The 13,937-nt window shown below is 44.5% G+C and overlaps 1 protein-coding gene across 1 annotated transcript in view; it reads right to left on the bottom strand.

The window, feature by feature from the left end:
- Positions 1-13,937, bottom strand: part of HEPACAM2 (HEPACAM family member 2) — a 175,060-nt gene that overhangs the window by 53,729 nt on the left and 107,394 nt on the right. Inside the window, exon 3 of the mRNA XM_063921390.1 lies at positions 8,835-9,119. Coding sequence (XP_063777460.1) covers positions 8,835-9,119 — 285 coding nt within the window. The remainder of the gene's footprint in view (positions 1-8,834; positions 9,120-13,937) is intronic.

The following is a 13,937-nucleotide window of genomic DNA, read 5'->3' as shown; positions in this document are numbered from 1 at the left end:
TAATGGAAATGACACAGGTAACTGTAGTTAGAGGCAAATTTATAAAAAAATATTTCCTAGATATCTCCCATTTTCGGGGGAGGGGGGGGGGGCAGTATGGATGGTGTAACGGTTAGCATTACTGCTACACAGCACTAAGGTCATGGGTTCCATTCCCGCCACGACCCTGTGTGGAGTTTGTATATTCTCTGCGTACTTGTGTGGGTTTCATCCAGGTGCTCCGGTTTCCTCCCACAATTCAAAAATATACTGGTAGGTTAATTGGCTCATGACGAAAATGTATCCTAGTGTGTTCAGTAAGCGTGTGTATGACTAGTGGGCCAAGTGGCAAGAAGGGCCATGGGCCGACTAGATGGGCCAAGTGGTTCCTTTGGGCTACAGATTGCAAAATTCACCAGGACAGGGATCAGCAGGATCTGAAATGTTGCTTCTGCAACTAATGCCACTTTCAGACAGAAAATCTGAAAGTCACAGCTTTTGCTGGACCCTGCCTGACACAGACAAGCAAATTACCGGGTCAAGAATTTCCACCCGGCAATTTGCGGATCAACACAGCAGGAACGTGTGGTGAGGTAAAGGACTCAGGAGGCACTGGCTTGCCCCAGAGCCAGAATTACACACAATATATGAGCCAAAGGGTACATCTGGGCATTATACACAGGTGCAGCAGTATAAACTCCTGTAAATTTGGTGAGTTTTGATCAGAGATGTGCTGAAAAGATAGGCAACCATAGACTTTTTACTCCAGAGTTTTGGTTATAAAAATTATTAGAATAATGCAAAGAAGATATTGTAAACAAATTATATGTATTTTTCATATACTTTATACAGTTAAAACTCGGGCAGACACATTAATATGACAGGAAAGGCTCTGCCTCACCCCACCGCATGTCACTGCAACACAGGTATTTTGTCTGTGTGAAAGGGTCAACCCGGGTTGAATTCCAGGGTCGAAGGGTCAACCCGAGTTGGCCTTTTCACACAGAAAAAGGACCCATGATAATCATCAAATTACCGGGTGGAACTTCTTCACACAGTAATTTCACATTCTGTGTGAAAGGGATATAAATAAACTAATATGTATACTGCAATCTCCAGAAGAGCCGACCCTTCCACGGAATATTTATATTCCAAGAAATAGATGGCACTTTGTTCAGCTGATGTAATGTTACAAACTGCTCAAATCAAACTGCTAACATTCCTCCGGTGTTGCAGGAGGGGGGGGGGGGGGGGGGGGGGGAGTTTCTAGACAAGAAAAAAATGTAAGGGTTTTCCCCATGCACCCCAATTAGTAAGACCTGTACACTATACGGTAATAGAAAATTTAGGGATTTTAGTTACATATATTAGCAACAAGGTCATTAGTAGCAAGACCTGTACATTGTATGGTAATAGAAAATTTAGAGATTTTTGGTTACATATATTTTGCAAAAAATATGATAAGCCTCCCAGCATGCCCTGCCTCAGTTTTAATATGCCTTAATAGCAAAACTGTGGCAGGGCATGCTGGGATGTGTAGATCCACAACAGCTGGAGGGCCACAGGTTAAAGACCCATGCGTGTAAACATTGTTTACTAACAAGTTTTGTTTCCACAGGTGCTACATATAATAACAAAACATACATAGATGTTTTTAAAACGCTCTTCTCTAAAATTTTTATAATTTCCCCTAAATGAGCTGCTACAAAATCTCAAAATCTCAGTATTATATTTATATTCAAAATATATGTAACCAAGATCTCTACATTTTCTATAACCATATAGTGTACAGGTCTTGTTACTAACAGCCCTTGGCGTGCGTGGGGAAAAAAAACACCTTTTTTTTTCATGTTTAAATAAATTGCAACATTATATCAACTGAACCGTAGGTGCTGCTCCTATTTATTGCCACAGCTGCGTTTACATCTGCATTTTATTGTTTGCATGCACCGTGTATATTCTATTAGTTTAGATCCCTCTACCTCTCTCTCTCTCTATATATATATACACTGTATTGTACATGTGTCTCTTATTTTCTTATATTTTCTTATATTGATTCATTGTTTATACATGTATTACTTTTTCAATTAAAATGTCTAGTTTTGTGTCTCCTTCAGCTGCTGCGGGAGGCCGGCGAGAGAACTCAATCCCCAGCGTCTGGTTTCCAGGCAACGCATCACGCTCCCCTGGAACCTCCCGGCGCTGTGTGGAGTGACGTCATCGGCAAGCGCCCGTCATGGACGGACTCCATGCGGGACGCCGCCGTGCACCGGCTTCTCTCAGCAGCGGGGGGCTATTTAAGTAAGTATACTTCAGTGATTCTTGTTTACTTTGATTTCATCTTGCAGCAGCACACAGCTTGAAAACGGTACCTACGAGTACCGAAACGTTGCTGACATTAATACTGCTGTCATGATTTTTTAAACCAATACATTCATTTTCTGCTTACGGAGTGCCGCAGCCTTCTTTCTTTTTTTGTGCAATTACATTTGCTGAGGGCACCCTCTTTGTATTCAGATACACCAGCACCAGAGTGCGGGTTCATTCCTGGGACTGTCTTTTTGTGAGTCATTTGACTCCGCACGGAACCCTGCACCACCAGCTGTATTGTTTTCACCCCTTTTGGAACATTGACACATTCCATCATGGAAACCCAGTCAGACGATGGTGGTGGCTTTGCGGCAGGTTGCCGTAGTATGCCCCGAACCAAAGGATTATTATGCAGTTTCACCGACGAGGAAGCAGAAGGTATCCTATCTAAAGAACCATGGCCCTCCTTTGCATCAGAGCTCTCAGCTGAAGAAGTGTTTCAACAGCTAGTTAAACAAAAAAAACGTGAAACCGACTACCTTATGCATGGAGTCACTTTGACCAAATACTACAAGGAGAAGATGATACCACGCGGCTTCCGTTGCCGCAATGCACCGACCATCGGTCGATACAGCCCGGAATTTTGTCAGCAGTGGATAGGGATTGTCAACAAATGTGGACTTGATCTCATGTTACTTGTGATTAAAGAATCTGATAAAGAACTCCACTTGGTGAGAGAGAAGATCAACAAATTTCAAACGACCAATGCCCCTATTCTATCTGCTGACATGGGCACCGATTGGCTTTCCAAAATTAAATCAACTATTGAGACCTATCAGAAGGAATTGTCCAAATTTAAGCTTAAAAAATATGACACAGTTGTACAAGACTATGAGACCAACAGAGTCTACCATTGGCTAATGGGTGGCGATCGTCCCCCCATGCGATCACATAAGGGAGGATCTCGCCAAGGTTGGCGGCAACGCCGTGAGGACAGGGCACGAGGCACTGCCACTTCCAATAGCGACAGTGACTTCCAGATACGGGACTCTGATGACCCTTTAGAAGGGATCTCTCTGCCCTCAAGCGGTCAGATCAAGAAAACAACAAAAGACCAGGCTGTAAAGTCCAAGCCACCCGCCGCGGGGGTCAAAACTCGAGGCAAAAAAGAAGTTCCCTCCCTAAAGAAAAAATGATTTACAACCTCTCCTCCCGCGTGCTCACCGAGACAGAGGAGAAAGTCCTTAACAAGGGCCTCTCCTTTGTGCCGACCAACAAACATCACGACCTCACCTGGAACATCGATCTTTACAGATTTTCCAGATCGCTCCGACTAAAGGAGCACTTCCAAAATTCCCCGGAAGTCTCCACCACAACACCTACACAACAATTCCTAAGGAAGAGAAGCCGTTCCAAGTTTGACCCTGTTTCACAGAACGCTTCCATACAAACGTTTTCCCGATTGATGGATGCTTCGGTACAAAAATTTGTGAACGCTCAACCGCGACCACATCAGAATTTAAGTAGGGATGAACATCTTGCCCTCAAAAATCTGTCCGACTACAGAGACATTGTAATTCGCCCAGCAGATAAGGGGGGCGCCATTGTGGTCCAGGACCTGGGGGCCTACATGGCGGAAATCGAACGACAACTAGCTGATCCAGCTGTATATCAGAAGCTCGATGGCGATCCGACTTACCAGTATCAAGTTGAACTTACAGGTATCCTACAGCAGGCCAAAGCCAATGGCCAACTGGATGATTCTCTTTTACAGGCTTTACAACAACCATTCCCAGTGAGTCCGATAATCTACACTGTCCCTAAGATTCACAAGGACCCCGTGTCTCCTCCAGGGCGCCCAATCATCTCGGCTCGCGACTCCTTGTACCAGCCTATAGCGATGTATCTTGATCAGATTTTACAACCTCATGTGATTCGACATGCAAGATTAATCAAGGATACCACAAGCTTTCTCAACCGATTGGAAGTCATCACCGATATCCCAACAAATGCATTCTTAGTCACCATGGATATCAATAGTCTTTACACATCGATTCCCCATGCACAGGGTCTTGCAGCAGTTAGAGCGTTCTACATAGAAGAAAATATTTCAGATCTTGACATCGATGTATTCATGCAGTTGCTTGAACTTACATTAACACGCAATTACTTTATTTACAACGGCACATTCTATCGGCAACTGGCAGGATGTGCCATGGGCAGTAATGTAGCACCTAGCTACGCTAACATATTTATGTTTGCTGAAGAAGAATCCATGTTCTTCACTGCCCCAGAAAGTGCATGTTATATTTCTATATACATGCGCTACATCGATGATCTATTCATGTTATGGCTGGGTGATGAAAAAACCTTGCTGAATCTTATAGAAACCATCAATTCCCGACCATCCACCATCAGGATCACGGCTAATTATAGCACAGTTTCAATCCACTATTTGGATGTCCAAGTGTCCATCATAGACCACAAATTACGGACTGAGGTGTTTTCCAAATCCACCGACCGGAACACTTTGCTATCAGCCTCCAGTTTTCATCCCAAACCCCTCAAACGAGGCCTGCCCAAATCACAAATGATGCGGGTAGCAAGGATAGCAAGCGATAAATCAATAGCAGCCAACAGCATCGATGCTATTATCGATAAATTTGTGGCCAGAGGATACAACTTCACTGAGTTAAAGAAACTAAAAATGGAAATTTTAGCATTGGACCGGTCCCAATTGCTAATTCCCAAAGTGAAGGACACCCAAGCAACAATTCCTTGGAAGATGGAATACTCCACATCCAGTCAAGTGGTGCAGAGAGCGAGTCGTACCCTGTGGCTCATTGTAGCATCCGATGAAGCTCTACCTTGTTTCAAGTCAAAAAGGCCCATGGCGTGTTTCACAAGAGGACGAAACATTAAGGACATGGTTGTCCACACGGACATCACTGGCTTTGATAGACCGCCTCCGGTGCCTCACTTCATGACAAAGTTACCAGGCTGCTACAGATGCCCGCGATGCACCACCTGCTCCCATATGCTTACTGGTCCATCATTTCAACATCCTCACACTTCAAAAAATATATTCTTGAAGCATACTCTGTCATGTCTTTCCACCCATGTGATCTACATTATTATTTGCCCATGCAATTTGTATTATGTGGGCAAAACAATTCGTACAGCACGAGAACGTATGGCACTCCACAGATCTTCCATTGGAAAAGCCATTGCCAGTGGAAGCTCTGATCAACCCGTTGCCCGACATTTCCAACAGTTTGGGCATCCGTTATCCTCGCTGAAACACATGTTAATTGATCACATTCCGCCATCACTTCGTGGTGGTGATCGCAATGGAAAGCTTTTGAAGTGTGAGATGTCGTGGATACACCGTCTCAATACAGTATCACCAGCTGGATTGAATGAACGCTATAATTGGAACACTTTTTTGTAACAGGGCATCCTATTATACAGTAACATTTTGTATATTTGATACCTGTGATATGCTGCGCTTACATGCAGCTCATTTATAATTAATGTCTAATTACGGGCTACTAGTTTGCCCTCCACCTTCTATATTCATTACGTGAGGCCCATGATAGTATTAGAACATCCAGGCCCCGTAATTATGGCTTCTGTTCCTCTATTGTTTTGTTGTAGGTTTATTTAATTTTTTCCAGGCCATGTCGTTTTGTTACCATTACCATTATGGTTATCTGCTGCTCTCAGCAGTGAGTGTTCAGATACATAGCCTGTGACCTCACTGCATTGTACATGTGTCTCTTATTTTCTTATATTTTCTTATATTGATTCATTGTTTATACATGTATTACTTTTTCAATTAAAATGTCTAGTTTTGTGTCTCCTTCAGCTGCTGCGGGAGGCCGGCGAGAGAACTCAATCCCCAGCGTCTGGTTTCCAGGCAACGCATCACGCTCCCCTGGAACCTCCCGGCGCTGTGTGGAGTGACGTCATCGGCAAGCGCCCGTCATGGACGGACTCCATGCGGGACGCCGCCGTGCACCGGCTTCTCTCAGCAGCGGGGGGCTATTTAAGTAAGTATACTTCAGTGATTCTTGTTTACTTTGATTTCATCTTGCAGCAGCACACAGCTTGAAAACGGTACCTACGAGTACCGAAACGTTGCTGACATTAATACTGCTGTCATGATTTTTTAAACCAATACATTCATTTTCTGCTTACGGAGTGCCGCAGCCTTCTTTCTTTTTTTGGACTATATATATATATATATATATATATATATACTGTATAAATATGTGTTAGATGACTGCAGTAAGGGGGAACATAGCTGCAGATGACAACTTTCTCTGATGTCATGCTGCTGCAGGAACACTGGCATAGCATTAATACCAATCGTCTACCTGTGGTCTCTCTCACCAGATCAGCTCCATGAAGACCTGAGCATATTACTGTAGCTCACAACTGCTGTTTGCTGACTGGCTTGTAAAATAATAAATCACCTGTTTCGCTGAGACTTTCCTGCTGTGGGTGCGGCGCTGATTGGTGCTGTCAGCAGCACCAGGACGCCCATTCTGTCGCTGAGCAGATGGTAGGTACTTAGTGCTAGGGACCTTTTTATCATTGCACGCCCCCGCAGTCTCAGCATATGGCACACGGAAACCCTGCGAGCTAGCGGAGGTATTATAAACATGTTATTGACAATTTATAGATGGAAATTTCCCGAAGCCAAGATCGCTGCTGACATATTCGGCGTGAGATGGGTGTGAAAGACATTAACTGTTTCACAGCTGGCGGCAGCACATTGTAACTATAGCCCAGTTGCCAGTTCCAAAGACCTTTGTCAGTAGCTATGGCTCAATTTCATGTACATACATCTGACATCATTCATATATAATTGTGTGTAAGTGGGACATGTACTAAGCAGTGATAAAAGTGGAGAAGTGAGCCAGTGGAGAAGTTTCCCATGGCAACCAATCAGCATTGACGTAACATTTATAATTTGCATACTATAAAAATATACAGAGCAGCTGATTGGTTGCCATGGTCAACTTCTCCACTGGCTCACTTCTCCACTTTTATCACTGCTTAATACATGTCTCCCTTAGTCTGTCACTGCCCTTACAGAAATTATGTGTCATGATCGTGCAAGCACTCATTATACACACATAATTTAACAAGCATGGAAAATGGTGGCCCTGCAGTACAAATGCGATTAGTTCCTCTTTGTGGCATTATATACCTATTTTTAGTTCATGTAAAGGTTAAGCAATTATCATCCGGGATTACAGGACTCCCGGTCCTCTCCGTTCTGATTCGCAATAAGGCTGGAGTAGTAAACCAAAGATGCAATAATACTTGCTGCCAAAAGGTGGCGATACAGTGTGAATGATTGTTCCGTTGCTTATGGAGATTGGAAGACTCTTTTAGAGAGTTTTAAACTATTTTAGGGCAGGATGGATATAGACGTTACTAGAGATGAAGCAGACTTCAGTGTACTCAACTGTTCTATGTGAACTCAACATGAACGGGCACAGCATGTCACGGCAACAGCCATGAAAACTGATATTGATTTGTTGCTTATTTAAGCTCTGCCACATCAAGTTATATGAAATTCTACCACATCTATATATCGGTGAGCTTTTTGGGAGGTCTTGTTTATGATTGCCTTTTATATATGTTAGAATTCATAAATATTGTAAAAGGTCTGAAATGGTTACACTAAAAAGACAATAACATAAAAAATAATCTATATACAGTAATAATTCTCTAAGGTCTGTCCTATCTCCAACATGCATGTCACCCGTCTAACGGCTACTACTGCTATGGATACGGGACAGACCTAGCCAGAAAGAAGGGAGACCTGCTGGTGCCCCCGAGTATGGAATAAATGTGGGAGCAGGATGGCATGTGAAGAGGGTTGGGTATGTATGACCTGCGGTCACAAAACCAACGGCGGGGACCCGGCATTTAGTTGACCGCCGGGGGGAGGGTTTGCAAGCGCAACTAAGCCCCTTGCAGGCTCGGTGCCGAGCTGCGCTTGTCACAGGTTGTATGGGAATAGTCCCTGTTGGTCGATATGCCAACCATCGGGACAGTGAGGGTTCGGGATGTAGGTGACGGTATTGGGACCAGCGGTCTCCTGACTGCCGGTCACATAACTACATCCCCATGAAGATGGGGGCACAGCAGGATGGAGCATTTTTTTTATATTAATGTAACATACATGCAACATGATGTAATGGAGGCCGAGATCGCTGGCCGATTTCGGACATTTTTTTAAAGGAGCTATCACAAGGCATGGTTTTGCCTTGTAAGTGTTTGCCCCTTTAAAAAAAACATCCAAAATCAGCCGACATCCCACACCTCCAGCGACTTCGGACTCCATTACATCCTACGGGTGATCTGTCTTTGAAACCAGTCCTCATGAAATATCTAAAAAGCTCAAATTAAAATAATTAGGGAAATTCTCCAATAGCCACAATCACTAAAATCCGAGTACATAATACTATTTAAAGAATTTGCAAGAATTTGTGATCCCCATGCATTGTGAGGCGCACGGTACTTACAATAGATCGTCGGTGTGATCCTGTCGCTTTCCATTTCACTGACATAATTCTTGACGAAACAGCTGTAGTTCCCAATATCGCTCTTCATGACAGGAGAAATGGTGAACATGTCTTTACTTTGGGAGAACCAATACCTGGAGCTGCCCTGCAGGGGGTTCCCATTTTTTAGCCACTGATATAATATTCGATTTCCCATCAACACCAAACATCTGAACGTGATGTTGCCGACATACTCCACGGCCCCGTAAGATGGCTCACTTTTCACAATGGGCTTTGAAACTGGAACTGAAACATTAAGATAGAAGATAATAGTTGCGTAGTAAAAGTTACCGGTCGCTATCATATAATAACAGTAACATATAATGTGCACTATAGATTTATTTCTTTGTTGCCATTTAGTACACATTACCATGGCTATTTTAATTTATTTTGTCATAATATATTAGAGATGCGCGATTCGGTTTTGTTGAAAACCGAGCACACCCGAACTTTGAGGTGTCGAGACCAACCTTGGGTCACTTTAGGGTTGGATCTCGGATCTAAAAACTGAATGTCGTCTGTTTTTGATGGCATGTAAGCAGGGCTGTCTTAACAGCATTGTAGGGCCAGAGCAAAGCAATGCACTGGGGACCATTCACGGGAACCAATAAAAAAAAAAAAAAAATTGTAGCCTACACCTCTCCACAGGCTTTTCATACAGTGAATGGCTGTCAGCACTCTGATTGGTGGATAGCTCCAGCTATCCCCCCAATCAGAATGCTGAAAGCCACTCACTATCTGGCTGCAGGATGGGAGGCAGGTAGAAAATGCTCACACAAGGGATATATATAAAAAAAAAAAAAATATATATATATATATATATATATATATGTGTGTCACATATCCTTTAGAATGTAAGCTCTCACAAGCAGGGCCCTCTTCCCTCATGTGCTTATCCTTTCTTACTTTAATAATCTTCAACTGCACCAATTCCAGCAGTCTTCTGCCACCTGATACTTATTCCAGTGTCATCTGCTGATGTAACTATGTTTATTTACCCTGTACTTGTCCTATACTGTCATCAACTGTAAGTTGCTGTTTTCCTGTTTGATCATTTGTTTATGTACTCTGTAATTGGGCGCTGCGGAACCCTTGTGGCACCATATAAATAAAGGATAATAATAATAATATCCCGGCGCTGAATTACATTTAGCGTTATAAATTATACATTATAATATCATGTATTAATCTTCATTTGCAGCACATCCAAAAGGACCCCTTGCCAGTAGTTCCAAAGGAGAAGAAAAAACTACAGAATTACTCAAATATAGATTGCACCAGTAGGAAATAATATTACTAACAAAAACTAAGATAATGGGGGGTCATTCCGAGTTGATCGCTCGCTAGCAGTTTTTAGCAGCCGTGCAAACGCATTGTCGCCGCCCACCGGGGAGTGTATTTTCGCTTTGCAGAAGTGCGAACGCCTGTGCAGCAGAGCACCTGCAAAAACATTTTGTGCAAAACAAGACCAGCCCTGGACTTACTCTTTGTGTGCGTTGATTCTAACGTTGGATGGTTGGCTTTTGACGTCACACACCCACCCAGCGTTCGCCCAGCCACGCCTGCGTTTTCCCCGGCACCCTGCGTTATTCCAAACACTTCCTGAAAACAGTCAGTTGACACCCAGAAACGCCCCCTTCCTGTCAGTCTTCTTGCATTGTGCGACTTAAAGCTTCGCTAGAACCTGTGCAAAACCACAAAGGTCTTTGTACCCATACATCGCGCGTACGCATTGCGATGCATACGCATGCGCAGAAATGCCAATTTGTAGCCTGTTCGCTGCGCTGTGAACAACGGCAGCTAGCGATCAACTCGGAATGACCCCCAATATATCTGTTGGTAGAGAAAACAGTAAAATGACTTCTCTTATAATTTAAAACAATTTATTGAACCTGTTAATCAAACATATATATAAAAAACATACAGTGATATCTAAAATAAAATTACTATCTGCAGTTATGCCATGCATATAACCACAATACCCAGTGTTTGATATCATGCGAGTATTTAGAATTACCAGGCACTTCGCAAAATCGCAGATTGGAAATATCCGTACACAAATTCTGATTAGTAGTGGAAAATATCTCCAAATTATTGCTTAGATCTCACTCTAAAATGTAGCTGATATGTTGCTTCCAAAGGTACTGTATGTTGAAATAACCGGGTAAGGTGTTATAGTCTGGTGGAAGATAGATGGCTTAGAACGTGTAATATGGAGTTGCCCAACTGGAGCTAGCTTGTATATACTCTGCACTCACTACCCAATATGACAGTCCTTTACGCATATAAGCTCGGCAGTGATGTCAATGGGGGTAATTCAGAACTGATCGCTGAGCAGTGATTTTTGCAGCCCTGCGATCGAATAGTTGCCGCCCATAGAGGAGTGTATTTTCGCGTTGCAAGTGTGCGAACGCTTGTGTAGCAGAGCTGTACAAACAGAATTTGTGCAGTCTCTGCACAGCCCAGGACTTACTCAACCGCTGCAATCATTTCAGTCTGTCCGGGTCCGGATTGGACGTCAGGAAACCTCCCTGCAAACGCTTGGACACGCCTGCGTTTTTCCAGACACTCCCAGAAAACGGTCAGTTGCCACCCACAAACGCCCTCTTCCTGCTATTCTCCTTGCAATCGCCCGTGCGTTCGGAAATTTCGCACCATCCCGTCGCTGACTGGCGATCCCAGTTGCTGCGGTCCGTCTCACCTGCGCATTGTGGTACATACGCATGCGCAGTTCAGATCTGATCGCAGGCGGTGAGAAAACGCAGCCTAGCGATCAGGTCTGAATTGGCCCCAATGTAAGAATGACAGTTTCACTACGAATATAGGAATGAGTTCTTTAAGAACGCAAAAAGAGTTTAAGAAAAGTTGGATCTATGTCATTATTTCTCTAACGTCCTAAGTGGATGCTGGGACTCCGTAAGGACCATGGGGAATAGCGGCTCCGCAGGAGACAGGGCACAAAATAAAAGCTTGAGATATCAGGTGGTGTGCACTGGCTCCTCCCCCTATGACCCTCCTCCAAGCCAGTTAGATTTTTGTGCCCGGCCGAGAAGGGTGCAAACTAGGTAGCTCTCCAGAGCTGCTTAGAATAAAAGTTTAGTTAGGTTTTTTTATTTTCAGTGAGTCCTGCTGGCAACAGGCTCACTGCATCGTGGGACTAAGGGGAGAAGAAGCGAACTCACCTGAGTGCAGAGTGGATTGGGCTTCTTAGGCTACTGGACGTTAGCTCCAGAGGGACGATCACAGGTTCAGCCTGGATGGGTCACCGGAGCCGCGCCGCCGTCCCCCTTACAGAGCCAGAAGAGACGAAGGTCCGGTGAAAGCGGCGGCAGAAGACATCCTGTCTTCAAGACTAAGGTAGCGCACAGCACCGCAGCTGTGCGCCATTGCTCTCAGCACACTTCACACTCCGGTCACTGAGGGTGCAGGGCGCTGGGGGGGAGCGCCCTGAGACGCAATATAACACACATATACCTTAGCTGGCAAAAGGAATACATCACATATAGCTCCAGGGCTATATGGATGTATTTTTTCCCCTGCCATTTTACACAAAAAAGCGGGAGTTAAGGACGTCGTGAAGGGGCGGGGCCTATCTCCTCAGCACACTGGCGCCATTATTCCCTCACAGCTCCGCTGGAAGGACGGCTCCCTGATTCTCCCCTGCAGTACTGCATCTGATTCAGGGTAAAAAAGAGAAGGGGGGGCATTTTGGCAGCAAATAACTAGATTAACAGCAGCTATAAGGGATTAACACTTATATAAGGTTATCCCTGTATATATATAGCGCTGGGTGTGTGCTGGCAGACTCTCCCTCTGTCTCTCCAAAGGGCTAAGTGGGGTCCTGTCCTCTATCAGAGCATTCCCGGTGTGTGTGCTGTGTGTCGGTACGCGTGTGTCGACATGTATGAGGAGGAAAATGAGGTGGAGGCGGAGCAGTTGCCTGTGTTAGTGATGTCACCCCCTAGGGAGTCGACACCTGACTGGATGATTGTGTTTAAGCAATTAAGTGATAATGTCAGCAATTTACAAAAAACTGTTGACGACATGAGAAAGCCGGCAAATCAATTAGTGCCTGTTCAGGCGTCTCAGACACCCTCAGGGGCCCTAAAACGGCCGCTACCTCAGTGGGTCGACACGGATCCAGATACAGATACTGAATCTAGTGTCGACGGTGACGAGACAAACGTAATGTCCAGTAGGGCCACACGTTACATGATCACGGCAATGAAAGAGGCATTAAACCTTTCTGACACTACAAATACCTCAAAGGCGGGTATTATGTGGGGTGTGAAAAAACTGCCAATAGTTTTTCCTGAGTCTGAGGAAATAAATGAGGTGTGTGATAAAGCGTGGGTTTCCCCCGATAAAAAACAGCTAATTTCTAATAAGTTATTAGCACTATACCCTTTCCCGCCAGAGGTTAGGGCACGGTGGGAAACACCCCCTAGGGTAGATAAGGCGCTCACACGTTTATCTAAACAAGTAGCGTTACCGTCCCCTGATACGGTCACCCTCAAAGAACCAGCTGATAGGAGGCTGGAAAATATCCTGAAAAGTATATACACACATACTGGTGTTATACTGCGACCAGCAATCGCATCAGCCTGGATGTGCAGTGCTGGAGTCGCATGGGCGGATTCCCTGACTGAGAATATTGATACCCTGGATAGGGACAATATTCTGTTAACTATAGAACATTTAAAGGATGCATTGCTATATATGCGTGATGCGCAGAGGGATATTTGTACCCTGGCATCAAGAGTAAGCGCAATGTCCATCTCTGCCAGAAGAGCATTATGGACCAGACAGTGGTCAGGGGACGCAGATTCCAAACGGCACATGGAAGTATTGCCGTATAAGGGGGAGGAGTTATTTGGGGCTGGTCTAACAGACCTGGTGGCCACGGCAACGGCTGGAAAATCCACCTTTTTACCCCAGGTTACTTCACATCAACAGAAAAAGACACAGTCTTTTCAAACTCAGTCCTTTCGTTCCCATAAGTACAAGCGAGCAAAAGGTCACTCTTTTCTGCCCAAGGGCAGAGGAAGAGGAAAAAGGCAGCAC

The sequence above is a fragment of the Pseudophryne corroboree genome, chromosome 5 (assembly GCF_028390025.1).
Source record: "Pseudophryne corroboree isolate aPseCor3 chromosome 5, aPseCor3.hap2, whole genome shotgun sequence".
Taxonomy (NCBI): domain Eukaryota; kingdom Metazoa; phylum Chordata; class Amphibia; order Anura; family Myobatrachidae; genus Pseudophryne; species Pseudophryne corroboree.
The sequence above is the reverse complement of the archived record's forward strand: the minus strand, read 5'-3'. Positions and strand labels throughout refer to the sequence as shown.